This window comes from Camellia sinensis, chromosome 2, assembly GCF_055761805.1.
Source record: "Camellia sinensis isolate YWXY chromosome 2, ASM5576180v1, whole genome shotgun sequence".
Classification (NCBI taxonomy): domain Eukaryota; kingdom Viridiplantae; phylum Streptophyta; class Magnoliopsida; order Ericales; family Theaceae; genus Camellia; species Camellia sinensis.
The window spans coordinates 75,313,265-75,332,852 of NC_138962.1; the positions used below are offsets into that span (position 1 = coordinate 75,313,265).

Consider the following 19,588-nt stretch of genomic DNA (forward strand, 5'->3'; position numbering starts at 1 on the left):
AAGCAATGGTGATTAACAATAAAGCAGAACTTCTTGGAAAGCAACAAGAAATAAAACCAGGAGGAATAGTGGCTTACCAGAAAGAGGGAAGCCGAAATGAGAATTACCGAAGTCTGACGACAATGACAGAATGACGTAAAGCTTCACCGGAGGAGAGAAAAGAAGACAGTTGCAGAAGCTTAAAAGCTTGGAACAAATGACGGATTTAAGCAAAAGAGCTAGAAAGAGAAGAAGCCAGAGGATTAAATGAGAAAAGAAAAAAATAGTCAAGAAGACGACAAAGTTCAAGAATAAAGCCAAGTGCACAGGCACTAAGTAAGTATGTGAAGAACAAGAAAGTAATGAACCAGGCATGATGCTAGCAACAGAAAGCAGATATGACAAGAACAGTTCCAGGCATTTTAGCAATAAATCAAAAACTTGAAAACAGACAAAAATAGAAGACAACAGAGGGCAAATAAACAGATTCAAAGTAAATCAGAAGAGTTATGAAAGATTGAGCTTAATAAAAAAGTAAGAGTTTATGAACCTATAAAGTAAAATGAACACCGATATGAAAATCGCCGGAGTCAAATAGATGACTGAAAATCGGGAACTCACCAGAGAGTGTGAGTGGAGCAGTTGCAAAGCTCTTGGAGTTTTCAAGCAGCTTGGAAAGCATGAAACTTGATTCTTGACACCAGTGGACAGTAAAGTCCAGGGAACTTTGAAGTCGGTGAGTTTGATCTCAGACAGAAGAGCACAGATGAACGAACAGTGTAGGTTCCATCACCTCAGAATGCCGAGGTAATAGAACCTAGGGGGCAGTTGTGGGGATATATTTTCTGAGTACCAACACGTGGCAAGGTGACGCCGACGTGTCAGCCGAGGTGCCACGTGTCCTGGTCGTGACGCCGAGGTGATCTCGGCAAGGCCGAGGTTATCTCCGAAGATATCGGAATCCGAGATAAGCGGATAAGGGACAAGAGTCCTAGAATGAAGAGGGAACTCAACTTGGATATGGACAAGAGTCCTAGATTGAGAGAAGACTTCAGTTTGGGTAAAGATAAGACTCTTAGAGAGTTTATCCTGATCCCACTGGGAGTTCCAGATTAGCAGTAATCCTAAGTCCATTAGGGCCAGGCTCCTATTGGGATTAGGATTATATTGGCTATAAAAGAGAGGCACCCCCATGGGTCTAAGGTATGCTTTTGATACTCAAGCTTGTGAGTTTAGTACTTGATTTATCTTTGAGAGATATACTGACTTGATCGTCGGAGTGCCCCCAGGTGGTCGAAACCACCGCGGGATTCTTATATTTCTGTTACAGGTCAGTCAGGTGCCATCTATTCTGCCAGTGCTCTCCATAAAAGAGAGGCACCCCCATGGGTCTAAGGTCAGTCAGGTGCCATCTATTCTGCCAGTGCTTTCCAGCTGGTTACTAAGCGGGCAGTGTGGTCGGAAAATCACCCACACAATATATATATATATATAACACATACAACAATATAATTAATTGATCTATTTTTTTATTTTGTAAAAATGACATTTTATGCATTATGTAAACAAAACTGAATCACGATAAATCACACTGAGTGGCAATTAAAATTGCAAGGTTCACTCAATTTAAGATTCAACAACCCAAATGGAATTGTTTTAGTTGAAACTCGTATCAAATCATATGAATCGAATCATGAATCGTAAGATTCTAACAACCACTTCCAAAACTGTTTTAACTAACAGCCATAGACAACCCTTCTTTATTGATGTATTTCTTTTTTCGGTTTTCATCAATAATATTTCCTTTTTCTTCGCTGATCAAAAAAAACAGACAACCCTTCTTTTGCCCTAATTAAACCCCCAAACTCGTCCAAAAGTCCTACCCCGTCATTACCCTACCGTTCTAAAGCAAAACCCTTGTTGTTCAGAAGTAGCAAGCATAGCTTTATTTTACAGTTTGACACCAAAACAAACATTAATCATTAACCAAATTCAAGCCTAAATCCGACCTTAAACATCATCTTATCTTCTCCATTATAAATTATAAAACTAAAGCCAGCATATCTGATTGCAGCCTAATTCCTCTTGCTTAGGCCCTCCCTCCATCTACGGGGTGGGGTAAACGAGCCAAGCTGAGCCACGTATTACTATGCTTGATTCGGTTTGATAATCAGAAAGAGAGTTCAAGTTCAGTTTAAGCATATTGGAGAAATGCTTTTCTTTGATTGAACTCAGTCATTCCATGAAATGAGGTGCTTGGCTCAGTGGCGTCAATTTTAAACTATCAAATACAATAATTGATGAATACAATCATATATTGTTTAGAATAGTTACCAATATGGACCAGCTGTTTATACAATCATAGTTGATGAATACAATCATATATTGGTAGACTGGCAACAACTCCAGAGAATGAAAAAAAACCTTAGCAAAACATCCATATACTCCTGAAAATTACAAGTATTGGTTCATTCATCAAACAAATCACGGACAAATACTTTGATGATGATACCACAAGGCTTTACAATAAGTATTGTTGGGTAGGGCAATGAAGCCATCCTCACATGTTCGAGAGTTTGTTCAATAAGAATCTTTTTGAACTTGAGAGAAGCCCAATCCTTGCTACTGTCATTGTCAGTCTAGGGGCTTGTATCTACTTAAACACCCTGCCCTGCCCCAATGCACAAAAAACAGAAACAAAATAAAATACAACACGAATTTTGAAACTAGATAAATGACTTAAAGGTTACCTAACGCTCCACAAATCATAAACACGACTACCAGCTCAAGAATGGATGCAATATATTAAAGCTGATAAGCTTTCATCTGCAACTGACTCTGCATCTGCAACTGACTCTGCATTATCACAGATCTCTCAGTCCAAGTATCATCAGTCACAGCAAAGCATCAGTCACAGCAGTAGCTCACCTGCATCAGACTCAGCATTGATATGTTGTCTATCACAGTCCTGTATTGATAGCAGTCCTCATTATAATCTCTGTAACAGTTGTAAAGTTTGTTAGTTTGTTAAGTAGTTAGAAGTGTTTGTTAGTGAATCAATTAGTTAGTGTTAGTTCGTTATAAATATATAATCTCTACTGTAATGTAATTGTAATGTGCAGAAAGTAATGAAATAAATTTTTCATTTTCCACATGGTATCAGAGCTTGTGAGAGCTCTCACGAGCAGATTCATCCATGGCTGATCCTGTTTCTCTTCCATCTAATCTTACTTTTCTCTTATCAAATTTTAGTTCTCTTGTCACTGTTAAACTTGATGTTAGCAATTTTCTTATATGGAGAAATCAACTTCATAATATCCTTCGAGCCACTGGTTTTTTGGGCCATGTCACTGGAGCAATTCCTTGTCCTTCATCAGAAATTACTGATGCCTCTGGTAAAACAATTCCTAATCCTGCATATGCTCAATGGGAGGCTATTGATGCAAATCTTCTCACATGTCTCATTGCAACTCTTTCTCCTGCTGTATATTCTTCTGTTCTTCATCTACAAACTTGCTCACAAGTCTGGAAAGCACTTGAACAGAGATTTACATCTGTCTCTCGATCTCATATTCATCAGCTAAAGAACAAACTTCACACCATACGGAAGCAGTCTTTTTCAATTGACAGTTATCTGTCACAGATCAAAGCTATTTCAGATCAGTTAGCTTTGTCTGGTGCTAAGGTTGATGATGAAGACTTAATTCTTCTCATATTAAATGGCTTACCAGAAGAATATGATGCATTCAAAACATCCATTCGAACTCGATCTACTTCAGTGTCTATAGAAGAACTGTGTTCTCTCCTTGGATCAGAAGAAATTCATATTGAAAGTAAAATCAAGCATTCATCTCATCAAGACTTGCATGTTGCCTATTCAGTAACAAAAGGTTCTTCATCTGGTTCTGTTTTTGATGCTTCATCCTCCAACTTTGGTTCAAATCCTCGCTTCAATAATTTTAGAGGCAGAACTCAGCACAGAGGAAGCCGAGGTGGTAGATCTCAGAATAATTTTCGTGATTTTCGTGGTGGAAACAGAACCAATCGACATTCTTCTGGAAATCGTTTTAAATCAGAATATTCTGGACCTTCTGCATCTGTGTGTCAGATCTGTGGAAAATCAGGCCATATTGCTTTAGATTGTTGGTATAGACATGATAATGCTTATCCATCTACTACCACTACTACACCAAAGGCCTATACAGCAACAGTGCCTTCATCATCATCATCAGACTCTACTGTACCCCCTTGGTATATTGATTCAACCGCTACAAATCATCTCACACATGACTTGACCAATTTTCAGCAATATCAAGAGTATCAGGGATCAGATCAAGTTCAAGTTGGAAATGGCTCAGGTTTGCCTATTCAACATGTTGGCAATGGTATTCTTCCTACACCACATTTTTCATTCCTTCTTTCCAATCTCTTACATGTTCCTTCTATATCTTCCAATCTTCTATCTGTTCATCAATTAACCAAGGATCACAACTGTCTTGTTATTTTTTATTCTGATTATTTTATCATTCAGGACAAACACACACATAAAGTTCTGCATAAAGGCTACAATGTGAATGGTCTTTATCAAATGTCTCCACCATCTTCCATCTGTTCCAAGCAACCACAGGTTTTTCAGTCTTCCATTGGTTCTACTGCTTCAGTTTCTGATCTGCTGTGGCATAAAAGGTTGGGGCATCCTTCAACTGTCAAGCTGCAGCACTTGGCATCACATCTTCCAAATAAAAATAGTCTCAATAAAGCCATAGCTTGTACTGACTGCTATGTGTCTAAAAGTCATAGACTTCCCTTCCAATTGTCTTGTTCATCTGTTGATAGTCCACTTTCTCTTATTCATGCTGATGTATAGGGACCTTTTACTGTTGATGATGCCCCATTTCGATTTTATGTTTTGTTTGTTGATGATTGTACTCGATTCACTTGGATCTATCCTTTACACTTTAAGAGTGAAGTCTATGACAAATTGCTTGAGTTTAAAGTCTATGTAGAAAATCAATTTCATACTTCTCTTAAAATTCTAAGAACTGATGGAGGTACTGAATTTGTTAACAAAAGAATAGCTGCTCTCTTCTCTGCCCATGGTATTATTCATCAAACCAGTTGTCCTTATACTCAAGCTCAGAATGGTGTGGCTGAAAGGAAGCATAGGCATATAACTGAAACAGCTATTACTCTTCTTCATCAATCTTCTCTTCCTTTAAAATTCTGGTTTGATGCTGTAGCCACTGCTGTCTTTTTAATAAATAGAATGCCTAGTTCTATTCTGTCCAATACATCTCCATTTCAGGTTCTTTTTCACACACTTCCAGATTATTCCTTCTACAAAGTCTTTGGTTGTCAATGCTTCCCTTGGTTGAAACCTTATACTACTCACAAGCTTCAACCCAAGTCTATCTCCTGTGTTTTCTTAGGCTATCATCCAACTGTTAAAGGGTATAGATGCTTAGATCCTCTAACTGGCAAACTATATCTCTCTAGACATGTTATCTTCAATGAATCTTTTTTTCCATATGCAACTACTGTTGCTTCCTCTACTTCTCCTTCTCTCCCCTTTAGCTGTTAAAACTTCTCTTTCTGTTGGTGATGATCTTTCCTTTTCCAATCCTTCTCTTTACCGTAGCCTTGTTGGAGGTTTACAATATCTTACCATTACCCGTCCTGACTTGGCCCTAGCTGTTAATCAGGCCTGCCAGCACATGCATCTTCCCACCAATGCTGATTTTCAGGCTGTTAAACGCCTCTTGAGATATGTGAAGGGCACTCTTAATCATGGTCTTCATTTTACTTCTGGCCCCTTTTCTCTTCATGCTTTTTCAGATTCAAACTGGGCTGGTGACCCTATTGATCGTCGCTCTACTTCAGGATACTGTGTCTATTTGGGTCCTAACTTGATCTCTTGGAGTGCTAAGAAACAATCTATTGTTTCTAGATCGTCAACTGAGGCGGAGTATCGAGCTTTGGCTAATGCCACTGCCGAACTCACATGGTTGCAACAACTTCTCACAGATATGCACATCTCTGTTCCTTCTATTCCTGAGCTCTGGTGTGATAATCTATCAGCTATGGCCTTGGCTACGAATCCTGTTTTTCACTCTCGGTCTAAGCATATCGAAATTGATTGTCACTTTATTCGTGATAAAGTTGTTGCCAAGCACATTAATTTACAGTATGTGCCTACCACAGATCAGGTGGCTGACATTTTCACCAAACCTCTTCCTACCTCTCGCTTTCAGTATTTGAAAGACAAGCTTCTTGTGCTTCCTTGCCCCATCAGCTTGCAGGGGACTGATAAGCTTTCATCTGCAACTGACTCTGCATCTGCAACTGACTCTGCATTATCACAGATCTCTCAGTCCAAGTATCATCAGTCACAGCAAAGCATCAGTCACAGCAGTAGCTCACTTGCATCAGACTCAGCATTGATATGTTGTCTATCACAGTCCTGTATTGATAGCAGTCCTCATTATAATCTCTGTAACAGTTGTAAAGTTTGTTAGTTTGTTAAGTAGTTAGAAGTGTTTGTTAGTGAATCAATTAGTTAGTGTTAGTTCGTTATAAATATATAATCTCTACTGTAATGTAATTGTAATGTGCAGAAAGTAATGAAATAAATTTTTCATTTTTCACAAAAGCCATAACTTGACTTCACTATCAATCAGATAACCAATCTTCTTGAAAATTGCAAATTAAGTGTTGTTGAAGAATGTATAAACCATCAACTTTGCATCAAACTATCGTCACCCACCGTGTGATATATCCTATTATGCTCAGTTCACAGGGAGCAACAACATAACCCACTATGGCTGCATAAGTGTGCAGATATGTGTCCAAGTGTTAGATTATTCTAATTCTCATGTCATCATGGCAAATTATTCATATTTCAAAGTGCTTACAAGGTGACATAAAGCATCTCATATGTAATATGGAAGTTCTAGGCATAGGGATATGATAAACTAAAACTCCTAAAACTCTAGAAATATCTCATACCCTTGTCCAAGCATTGGAAGTCCAAGAATTGAAAGTCCAACGTAATACTTATACATAGTTAAAGAGTCCATGTATCATAGTAGGATGGTGAACGACTTAGTGAGCATATATAAATACGAATCCCAAGCCCTAATGATGACTCTAGAAACAAACATATTGGATGTGAAGACAATATGGAAATGGGAGACAAGAACAAAAGACAACTGCTGCTTTTTAGAAAGTAAAGAATTTTAGTTCACACACTGTGAATGGCACTTTAAATTAAGCTTCAAGTGTTCAACATGATATTTTCAAGACTCAGATCAACTTTCACTAACTATGTTTACACCCCAAAATGACAGCCCAGTGTGAGTTTGCCACATGGGCTAACAATCCAATGAGGTGGGAGGCGTTGTTTGCTGGCCTGGTTATCCAGAATGCATAGTTTAATGTTCCTCCAAGATACTACTCATTTGAATTATTACCAAAATAATAGGGAAGTGGTTACAAGAAGATGAAGTTGTTGGGTATGGATGGATTCATCACATCCCTTAAACCTCTCACATGTAGTAAAGATGGTGTGGAGTAACAAAGGGACTTTACTTCAGCAGCAAAACCCATTAACATGTGCAGTGGGAATACAAGGCACTTCCAGAAAGCCTGGCCTTGCAGAGGGTGTGTGGGGAAAAGAAACAAAGGGGAGAGACGTGGGACACTTGTGTGTCAAGCAAAAAACCACCTTAATAATTAAAATATTTTCACATAATTGACCAAGATGTCAAAACAAGAATTATTTATCCAACTCCAATCACACACCTAGGAGCTGTGCGTTATCAAGAATGATAATCAAATTATTTATTCAAACGATGTCACAAAATCGTTCTCTTACTATGAATGGCTTATGTAACCTTCATCTCTTTACACCATCTCAAAGAACTTCAAGGAAAATGTCATTTCATATGAATGACCGTCATATGAACCTAAAGAGAGAACTATGACTGTGCGTACCAAATACCGCACTAGATGATTGTGGATCGGAGCTCCGCACTTGATTGGACTATCCAGGGATTAAGGCCCTGCAACAAGGAACAAGGTAATAGCTGCCCGTTCGGGGTTGGCCGGGTAACCCCGAACGGTGTGGGAATGAGCAGTCGGAGAAGAAGTAAAAGTGCTCTCTAAGTATAGAGAGTTGAGTTTTTGTAAGTAGGGTTCAGCTAAGATCAGTTACCTTCAATGTGAAGTTAGTGTAGTTTATATAGAACTCCTTGCTTGTTGCCCAAGATGGTTTCATGGAGCTCTAGTATTGCCATGTTTCCTTTTAGCATTGCCCAAGGTGAGGGACCATTGGTAGTTGTCAAGGGGTGCATACACTTATTGTAGTCATGCTGATAACAAACTACATTCCTCTGGTTTAACTGTTTCCATGATTCTAGGTGTAGGGGACCATTTGAGGTGGCAACTTGCACATGTTTATACTTACAGCTTCCACGTTTCTCTGAGAGGTTCCCTCAACTCGATACTGTTGTGCCTTGGCTCAGCCCTTTGTGAGACTATTGTAGAGATGGGCCAGCCCATTCGAATATCTTTGTATGGGCTTGGCCCATATTGGTTCTGATGATGGGTTCAGTCCATTAATTCGGCCCATAGATTGAGTCCTGCAGCTCGGCCCAGCCCAGTATTGCGGCTGGACTGGCCTTTCCACTGCGAGTTGGACCCAAGTGCTTGAGAACTTGGGTGGACTGTTGGTAATGGAGTTGGGCTTAGTTGGCTTGCCCATACGTTCATCTGACCCCTTTGGATTTGGGTTTAGAAGATTAGACCGGCCCAAGGCTTGGATTCGACCCATTTCATATTTAGCCCTTTCATTTGCCCCTTAGCTTGCGCTACGGTTCCCCTTGGGGGGAGCTATTGTTCTGTACTCCAAGCGTCGCGTCGCGTCGCTTCAGATCTACCCCGGTTCGACCTTGGTAACAGTTCAGTCCCCTGTATGTGTTCTTTCATGATGACACGTGGTGGCGTGGTATTAGTGCGCAGAGATAGTGTGCCGATTCCATACCGATGGTCGTGCTTTGTGTACCTTCACGCCGGCTGGTGCAATAAATGCTCTGGAGCTATCAACCCAAATCCCTTCGTCTGTTTTCAATCTTTTAGAGAGTTCAAAACCCTTTCCGTTCCTCTAAGCCAATCTCGTCAGTGCTCTATCTAGACGTTCCGCTGCCGTTCTCGTTTCAGTGCCGCCTACCATTATAGTTAACTTAATATATTTTTAATTGGTTAAATTATCTGTATAACTTGATTTTGATTTTTATTCAGTAGGTAAATAGGAGAAATTATTTAATGCTCGTGGAGCAATGGTAAATAGGCAATTCAGGTTGTTCCGAATCAATGTAACGCCCTCAAAATAATTCATAAAACCCATCATTTATAACATGCATTTATATAAGATAAATAACGCCTTTCTATTCATCAGAGTAGTTCTTTACAAAAGTATTACATGTTGACATCAACAGTAAATGCCCTATGGGCTTACAACTTTCCAAGCCAACACTTGGATACAAGAAGTGAGTGCTAACTCAAATACATATTAAGCCCTTGGCTTGAATTTACATGTAATACATCAAAAATAAAGCAAAATAACCAAAAAAAAGTCTGTCTGCCTCTATCCTTCCAAGCTATGTCCTTGGAGGTGGCATGCCATTTGTACCTGAAAATGATGTCCCATATAAGGTGAGCCACAGCCCAGCAGAAATATGCTAAACCAGCTATAAACAATGACTAAAAGATTAGCAGTTGATAGATGGTCAACACTTATACATCCATTCATATCACATTACAATTTCATGACAATCACGTCCATGTTACATTTCATTTCCCTTTACTTAACAATTCAAGTGAGATATCAACTCACAATAATCTTTTCATACTTCATAATAGATACACATTTTGGTGCTGTATCAACCTCAAACAAAAATACTTCCATACTTCACAAATGATACACATTTTAGTGCTGTATCAAACATGTAAAAACACTTCCACATTTCACAAATGATACACATTTTAGTGCTGTATCAATATCAACAACATCCGGTTTAGAGGTCCATCCCCTATCTTCCCCTAAACCGTGGAGTACATCCCCTATCTCCTCCCATATAACACAATGTATATAAGCAATTATCATATACATGTTCAATTAATCAATACAAAATTTCGATGTATTATACCAACCACCATATTCTGTGGCATACTCAATTGATTAGTTTTAGTTCGCCTAATCATCATGTATTGTCTACAACAATCAAGACTATCCTCCACCGATAGCCCAAAACAGTTATTTCTAAACAGAAAATAAATGCACCAAATGGATAAAATATCAACATTTTGTTTAGGTGAGCGATAAATTAATCCAACTACACCCTTTAATCCCATACCTTTCCAATTTGAATATTCTCAATTCAATTTCTCATTTCTCAAAATTAATTATACAAATTAATTTATCAAACTAATTAGGGCATTTTCCCATAACTCACATATCAACCCGAAGGTTCCATTTTCCTCAATAATCCAACATTAACCTCATTTCTCTATGTCATACATGATTATGGGTTATTATACACAAAACCCCCATCTTTTGTAAATTACACAAAGACCCAAACTTTTCCCAAAATTACACAATAGCTCCCAACATATCAAAATGCTCAAATTAAAAGACAAAGCTCATAACCTCGAAGCATATCCTCAAGGATCTGAATAGTACGCTCGGACTGCCGTCAGTCTGAGGATGATAAGCCGTGCTAAAGGTCAACTTAGTGCCCAAGGCACTCTTCAAACTCTGCCACAACCTAGCAGTAAAACGAGGATCTCTATCTGAGACGATCGTCACTGGGATCCCGTGCAACCTCACTATGTCCCGACTATAAAAATCGGCAAGATGATTTACCGAATCTCTCACGCGTATAGGGATAGAGTGCGCCGACTTAGTCAACCGGTCCACAACCACCCAAATAGCATCACTACCCCGCTGAGTCCTCGGAAGACCTACAACGAAGTCCATGGTGACATGCTCCCACTTTCACTCGGCAATAGACAAGGGTTGAACAAACTCACTGGCCTCTGATGCTCGGCCTTCACTTGCTGACAAGTAAGGTACTTCGACACGAAAACTGCCATATCTTTCTTCATACCCCGCCACCAAAACTGGTGACCCAAATCTCGATACATCTTAGTGCCTCCCAGATGCACCGCAAGGCGTGAATGGTGAAACTCTCGGAGTACTTCCTCTCGGCAAGACTCTGGCACAAACAAATGGTCTCGGCATCTCACACTTAGGTCGGGATACACAAACAAACCCTTCTCAACCTTTCCACTGGAGATCTTCTCTCGAAGGGATTCTACCTCAAGGTCACCTCTCTGTGCCTCTAACACTCGGGTCACAAGTGTAGGTTGTGTAACAACAGAAAATAAGGCCGCAGCCTCAACAGATTCACCCAAAAACAAGTCAAACTCGCCAAGTGCTCCCAACATCGCCCACTCCCGGATGGCTATACAAGCAATATCACTAATGGAGTTCCTACTAAGGGCATTGATCACAATATTGGCCTTCCCCGGTTGATAATATAACTCGAAGTCGTAATCCTCAATAAACTCCATCCACCTCCTCGGCCTCAAATTCAAGTCCCTCTGTGTAAACAGATATTTCAGACTCTTGTGATCTGAGAATACCTCGAACCTCTCACCATAAAGGTAGTGCCTCCAGATTTTCAAGGCAAAGATCACAGCTGCTAGCTCTAGGGTCTCAATAATGGAAACCGTTGCTTCAACACTCCAAAGGTTCTTTCTATAACATTCCTCAAAGAAGAATGTATATGGTTAAACAACTCCTTTGGACCATGATAGCGACGCCGCTTATTGAACTCCTGCAAATGGTATTTTTGGCCACGATATGGGGCTACATACCCGGGCATGTGTGTATTCCCGGCGTCAACGAGATAATACTTGTCTACAGTAAAACTCTTTCAGTAAGAACATGTCATGGCATATTTGGGTGTGAAAAAAAAGGAAAACTCTAAATTTAAAACAAATACACTTACTAGGTGGTGGGTGTGGAAAGTCAGCGGAATTTGTGGTAAGTGCCTCTAGAAAAATTCTCAAATCATGTGCACTATCTTCCCAACCAGTGTATACAAACGTAAACTTCATGTCAAATGAACATGCAGCCATGACATTTTGAGTTGTATGCACTTTTCTACCTCGATATGGCATTTGGTCACCTTCTGGTGCCACAACAACAATATATGTGCCATCTATGGCCCCTACATAGTCCTAGATGACATAATTTTGAATTCATTTATCATATTTTGTGTCTCAATAAGCCATATAAAATAATGCAAATGAACTGCCATTTTTGTTACCTTAAACCATGGCCAGTACCGTCTGTCATTCCGAATTTTAGGATGGGTAACAACCATGTTCGATGGTTGGATTACAAATGGCGCAAGATTTCCCAATGTCCTCATCATAAGTACGAAATGCCGATGAATTGTCTCATTTGAGTGCTGAAATCGATCTCCAACATTTCTTGTTCCTGAACTTTGACCACAAATAAATAAAAACATAGCCAACGACTCTTCTAGTGACAATCGCATGTTTGACCAGTCTACAACATTTCTACGAACAATCTGTTTAACCAATTCCACAAATGTCGAGACTTCCATTCGCAATTGTTCACGGATTGATTTAGGATTTCCACTTAGTAAGAATTTTATGTACTGCTCACCGGTGTATGGACAATTACGTTGTGGTTGTCTCGTAGGAATGTCACGTGCTAGTTGACAAACCATGTGTAAGTCCATCACATCATTGTCATCGTCACTGTACAAGTCGTACTTATTGTTCGGTTGCCCTCCATTGGGTCGTGACGACAACATCTAAAGCGGAAAGTATAAAACAATCAAGGTATTATCAGTAATGGCATGAGTATAGCACTAAAAATTTAATGAGAACATTGTAACAAAGAAAGCATGGCGAAAATATATTACGACAACATAACACTAAGTCTAAAGCGAAACCACATAGACAACATGATATAGATAGTTAGCTCAACACCCAACATAGTCCAAACCGAAAGGAAAAACAAACAAATTAAAACAAATATAATTTAGGTTTAACAAAAGCCAAAAAAAAGAAAAATATACCCAAACAATTCTGCGAGCATCTTCATTTCCTTCACCTCAAACCGAGCATATTTTATGACCAAGTTTCTCATAAACTGAGGATCCAAAGGTACCTCATTTTCAGTTCCATGGCCATAAACATGGTTCGCCATTCTAGTGATGTGAACATGTTCATGGCCTTCAAAAACAAGCTCGGATCCAGGGCCATTGATTTTTAGGATGGCCATACATACTGCAACGGAGTACGCATCAGTTGCCCCAGCGTTGGCCTCTGCTTGAAGGTAAAACTGTTCACGTGCTTCACATGAACGTTGCCATGATTGCAGTGCATCATCCATTTTTGGGTTCTTACTGGACTGACCCTGGCCACTAGACTTACGCTTACTTCCGAAAGTGCAAGATTCATCTACTCCGCCTTTTCCCGACGTATATGCATGAAAACGTTCATCCATTTCTCGCTCATCATCAGATATGGGTGCACCCTGACGAGAAGAACGGGCAAAAGCGCCAGTGGCAAATGACTTGGCAAATATTTCTGACATGAGCTCATAATGTTCAAGGCCTTTGGTTTGGAATTGTTTTGCATTTGGGTGTGCCTACAAGTTGTAAACATTAATTAATCATTTAAAAAAATATTTCTCTATACACATGGTTGTGGTAAATATATGCGCCAAAATAATTACCTGAACATAATTTTCCCAAACATCGTTTGGGGCTGTCACTGTTTGAGTGATTGGATCCCAGCCCAAACCCGTGTGGTTTTTCAGAGCAATAAACTCTTTGTAGTTCGCCTTCAAACGCGCGAACTTACCCTTCAATTTTTTTAGCCCAAAATTTTTTCCAACCTTTTTAGTCATTTCATCATCAATTGTTTGCCACTGCCTTGGGTAAAAACTCCTATCTTTCTTTGACATGGAAGGACCCTCTTTCTTAATTTCGTCCACCAATATTTCTAAAAATATCTTCACAATTTTGGACCCCCACATCTTAAAGTCGTCATTATCGTTAGCCATTCTAGCCTAATACAAGTGCAACAAATTACCATTTATAGTTATGTGAACAACTTAAGTTCCAAAAATAGTTTGGCAGTAAGTGATATTAAGCATATGCATAATAATAGCCATTACGAATATTATGAATATTTAATATGAGATTTTGCGTGCAAAAGTTTACCGGATAAGGACAATCGTTTTCAGCAGTGGAGGAATTGACTGCTGGTTGAGGTGATCTCTTCCTCTTGGCCCTTGGTGTATTGAACAATGACCGAGGAGTACAAAGTTGGCCTGGTTTAAAATCAATACGAAAAATTTAGTTATGGACAATTTTGTGCACTATAATGCTCTTGCATAATACCTATATTTTATATGGCATACATGAGCATAATTTTTGTATAATAGTAGACCTTCAGAACTTAACAATACCATACAAAAAAAGAAAATAGGAAAAATAGTAGGAAAGTGACTCGTGAGCAGAATGAGCAGAATTTATATGGCATATATGAGCAGAATTATCAAAGCAGAATTTTCAGAATGAGCAGAATTTATATGGCATACATGAGCAGGATGAAAGTAATTTTCAAAGTTTCAAAGATAGTATGGGAAATTAATCAAAATAATAATAATAATAATAATAATAAATAAAAGAATAAAAAATAAAGGAATAAAAAAGAGGAAATATACTTCATTATAGTTAACAACTTAACAGATCCAATACATTGAAGTAAGAGAAGAAACCCACTATTAATAAACTTAGTTGACAAATGATGTGATAAATAATATATATATGTAAACGCAGAAATGAAGTTGAAAACATTCAAGTTTAATGAAAGTAGATAACAGAGATGGGATGTAAATCTTCATTAGGCATGTACAAGGATTCTGGAATCATGTGCAAATTAGTGATAAATTGACACCAAAAGCAGCACAACAGTTCTAACTTCCAAGTTACAACAATGATGCACTAGATCGTAGAAGAGAGTTATTTCCAGTTATTCATCATGTTATACAGTTCCATGTATGCCATAGGAAAAAAGAAAATGGGAAAAGTAGAAGATATTTAATGGAAATATCTTCTAAGTCAAAGATGTTCTTAGCATGGTTTCATAACTCATATATCATATTAACTAAAAATGAAGACTTCAATGGATATAATTGTGTGCATCATATCAACTAAGATCAAACCCAACTACTACATTAGATGACCCATTCATCAATATCAATCAAAACTCGTAATTGAACAAAACATAAAAAAAGAAAATCTCAAGACTTATACTCCAAAACCTTACCAAAGTGCCAATTTGCTTGATGATAGACTGTTAGGCAAAAGACGTTTCAGAGTTCATACCTACTTGTTAATGGATTCATTGCACATAGTTGTAGGTAGTTTAAAATATGAAATGCTAATATCAAATATTAATTATTTTTAAATTATACATGTTTGTCCTTTTTGAGTTTTACAGAAAATAAATTTAGGTGATTGTATGACCCACAATTCTATATTTATGAAATATGGGGCTCAAAATTTAGGAATTCTCTCATCAGACAATGTACAAATTTAGGAATGTGATGAATTCTCTCATCGGACAATGTATCCAACAGTGGAAAATTTTCTAATAACACAGGGCTATGGTGTAAATTAAAGCATGGCCAAGTGAAAGATTCTGGAAAATTTTGAGCCTTGAATAGTTCTTATGCAAACAAAAGGAATCACAGAGTTAAAATTGAAAGGCCAATTGGTGTATTGAAAAGTCAGTTGGCTACATCGGCCTATAATTAATACATTAGGGTACATTATACTTTCACCCTTTGAAGGATATTTCTAAACCTCTGTAAATTTGATTAAGTGACTCTGGTGTGTGACTGTATGGACTACGATTTCGAAAATTTACCGATTGGGAAATTCACCACAAATTGACAACCCAAAGGCAAAGCCATGCGAACTTTGTAAACCAAAATCAGTCAATACATTGTTCAAAACTCACAAACCCAAATGAAATATAAAATAAAATAAAATAAAGTATTCGTGCATTAAAAATACCTCTGGCTTGCCTGCTTTTGGTGGCCCTCAAATCCCACCGTCCACAACGAAGTTTTGAGCACGACCTCTCCGTTTTTGCAACGAAAGATGAAGTTATACTTGTAACATTTGGCGAAAGATGAACTTTTTGATATAGATTATTGACTTTTTTACTTTTTTTAATAATTTTTTTAATTTTTTAACTAAAAAAAGTGACTTACCAAATGAGATCGGAGCCTATTTTATATTTTTTTATTTATTTAATCATTCTCAAACAATCCTAAATGGCGTGCGGATCCTCTAGAGTAACTCTCTAGAGTGATCTCCTAAAGTGGATGATCGGACGGCTCTGCTTAAGCCTCACCAAAACGACATCGTTTTGGTGAGTATTTTCAAAAAAAAAAAAAAAAACATTTTTTCCGATTTCAAAATTCCCCCCAGGCTGAAGAGGTATATCAGACGAGCGGGAAGAAGCAGAGCCACGAAAGAAGGAGAGAGGGAAGAAGAGTTAGAGAGGTTGCTCCGTCGTGCATCCCGTCGCCCCACCGTCGCAGTCGCCACTGTCCTGCCGTAAGCTTCAGTCTCTCATCTCATTCTCTATTCCTCTCTCTCTCTCTCTCTCTCTCTCTCTCTCTCTCTCTCTGTTCTATTCTTGTCTACCAACAAGTTAGGGTTTTCTATTTCATGTATTGCTTAAATCATTGATTTGCACCCTTTATACACATATATGTGTGTAGATATATATGTATTTCAATCTTATTTCAGTGTTTGGTGATCTGAGTTTTGCTCAAAATTGTGTTTGGTGGACTGGGTTTTGCTCTGGAAAGTGTTTTGTGATTGCAGTTGGAGTGTTCGATAAATTGGGCCACTGGTTTTACTTTAGACAGAAATTGATCGTTGAACTTGTTTGGGTTCTGTGTAAACTTCACGAAATCTTGAAAATTTCTATAGTTGCTCATATACCAGCTCATTTACTTGACTGAGTTCAATCATATTAGCTTTTTAAGCTTTAAAATTCATGGCAATTAAGGTGGCGTATAATGTTTTAGCTCAAAATTTTAGTTTTGTTGCACTTATTTTCCTTTGAACTCTTAGTTAGCTAACATGGGATTTCAGATTATAGAAAATAACTAGTTAGCTAACATGGGTTTTCACTGTCATAACAATGAATACCTGCTGTAGTGAACATCTTAATGAAAACCACACTGTCATACATAACAAAGACCATAATTTAGTTTGTATTATTCAGTTTGTTATTCGTTGATTATCTTATTCAGTTTGTAATATTTTGCAAACATAATTTACAGTTTTTATGCTAATATTGAGCACTTCTTTATTTTTTAAGTAACTTGGCACATTGATATGGAACCTGACAATCATGAGAATGACGGGGGTGAGTGTGATTGGAAGCCTAGAGTTAGCATGACATTTGATACAGAACAAGAAGCATATGATTTCTATAATACTTATGGAGGAAGGTTAGGCTTTAGTATTAGAAGGGGTTATGTAAACAAGAGCAAAGAAGGGCAAATCACTTCAAGGCAATTTGTTTGTAATAAGAAGGGATTTCGGGTTGTCGACAAGCGAGATCCATTAACAAAAAATCCTAGGCAGGAAGTGAGGACTGGTTGTCAAGCCCGACTTGTCATTAAGTGGGATAGGAATATTCAGAAATTTTTTGTTAGTGATTTTGTTGAACAACATAATCATATCTTCGTACCAGCAGAATGTACGCATATATTATCATCCCAAAGGAAGATATCTGCATCACAGGCAACCGAAATAGATTTAGCCAAAAAATCTGGAATCCGTCTTAATGCTGCATTTGAGCTCATGGGTAATGAAGTTGGTGGAAGGGAGTCACTTGGGTTTACAAAACTTGACCAAAAAAATTATTTGAGAACGAACAGGCAAAACAGTTTAGCATATGGGGAGGCAGGTAGCATTTTGCAATATTTTCGTGACAAATCATTGGAGAATCCATCTTTTTTTTACTCGGTCCAATTAGATAACGAGGAGCAGATTACGAACATATTTTGAGCTGATGCACAGATGATCATGGATTATGGGTAATTTGGTGATGTTGTCACTTTCGACACTACTTACAAGTTAAATAGTGCACATAGACCATTTGCGTCTTTTGTTGGATTTAACCAGCATAGGGAAACTGTGATATTTGGTGCAGCTTTGATGTATGATGAGACCGCCGATTATTTCATATGGCTTTTAGAAGATTCTTGGAGGCAATGTCAAGTAAGGCTCCAAAAACAATTTTTACGAATTAGGATGCTGCAATGGCTAAGGCCATACCTATTGTCATGCCTAACACAACCCACCGCCTTTGCACTTGGCATTTGATGCAAAATGCATTAAGGCATGCAAATTCTATCTTCAAGGATAAGGCGATGAAGGATAAGGAGATAAAGAGTGTTTTATACATGTTTATGTACAACATTGAGGATGAGGAAGAGTTTATGTTAAAATGGGAGGAAATGCTTGACAAGTATGAAATAAGAGATAATCATTGGTTGAAGTTAACATTTGGGGTCAAGGAAAAATGGGGTTGGCCATATGTTAGAAATGCATGGGGCGCGGGCATGAGTAGCACCCAACTTAATGAATCCTTTAATGCTTTCTTGAAGGATTTCATTCAGTCTGATCATAACTTAATGCAATTTTTCATGCATTTTGATCGAGTTCTGTCTGAGAAAAGGTACAAAGAGTTACAAGCAGAATATGCTCTATGCCAAAAGTTGCCAAGGGTGAATATTAAAGTGAAGATTATGGAGCAAGCTGCAGATGTTTACACATATAAAATTTTTGAAGAATTTCAGGATGAGTATGTCAAGTCCCTTGAAGTCAACATTGAAGAAATTGAAAATGATGGTGAGAGTACCGTTTATACGGTTCTTGATAGTGATGGTATAAAGGTGAGGAAAGTGAGGCAGGAATGTGATGATTCGGTCACTTGCAATTGTAGGAAGTTTGAAATGAAGGGCATTTTGTGTAGTCATTGTTTGAAGATTCTTAGAGAAAGACTCGAATTGAAAGAGATTCCTTCACAATATATTCTGAAGAGATGGACTAAAAAAACAAGATCTGAAAATGTGAAAGATAGGTGTGGGCATGATATTCAGGTTGATGTAAGATTGCATCAAACTTCACGTTATAGGCCATTGATGGCAATATTCAGATAAGTAGCGTGTAGAGCTTCTGAAAGTGAGGAAACATATAATTTGACGGTCGAGAAAGTGGATGAATTAATTGCAGACATTGAAACCATGTTAAGCGCAAAATTCAATATGCCTTGTTCAGATATTATTCAACAAGAAAGCCCCCCCCAACACATGCCCGGAAAGCTTTGAAGTGGATGGTGTAGCGGATAAAAATGTAGTCCAAGCAAAAGGACTCAAGAGAAAAGAGTACACTAGCAAGGGACG

At 38.2% G+C, this 19,588-nt stretch overlaps 2 protein-coding genes across 2 annotated transcripts; both read left to right on the plus strand.

Moving 5' to 3' along the window:
• The first annotated feature begins 17,510 nt into the window (after positions 1-17,510).
• LOC145814412 (protein FAR1-RELATED SEQUENCE 5-like) lies at positions 17,511-18,188 on the plus strand. The gene has a single exon (XM_082911217.1). It carries the CDS (start codon positions 17,511-17,513, stop codon positions 18,186-18,188), a length of 678 nt encoding a protein of 225 aa, XP_082767343.1.
• Positions 18,189-18,442: 254 nt separating this feature from the next.
• LOC145814417 (protein FAR1-RELATED SEQUENCE 5-like) lies at positions 18,443-19,345 on the plus strand. Its single transcript, XM_082911220.1, has one exon. The coding sequence runs from the start codon at positions 18,443-18,445 to the stop codon at positions 19,343-19,345; it is 903 nt and encodes a 300-aa protein (XP_082767346.1).
• Positions 19,346-19,588: the final 243 nt, after the last annotated feature.

Bases quoted from the DNA above. Each gene is read 5' to 3' on its own strand.
- LOC145814412 (XM_082911217.1), top strand. From the start codon at position 17,511: ATGGAACCTGACAATCATGAGAATGACGGGGGTGAGTGTGATTGGAAG.
- LOC145814417 (XM_082911220.1), top strand. From the start codon at position 18,443: ATGGCTAAGGCCATACCTATTGTCATGCCTAACACAACCCACCGCCTT.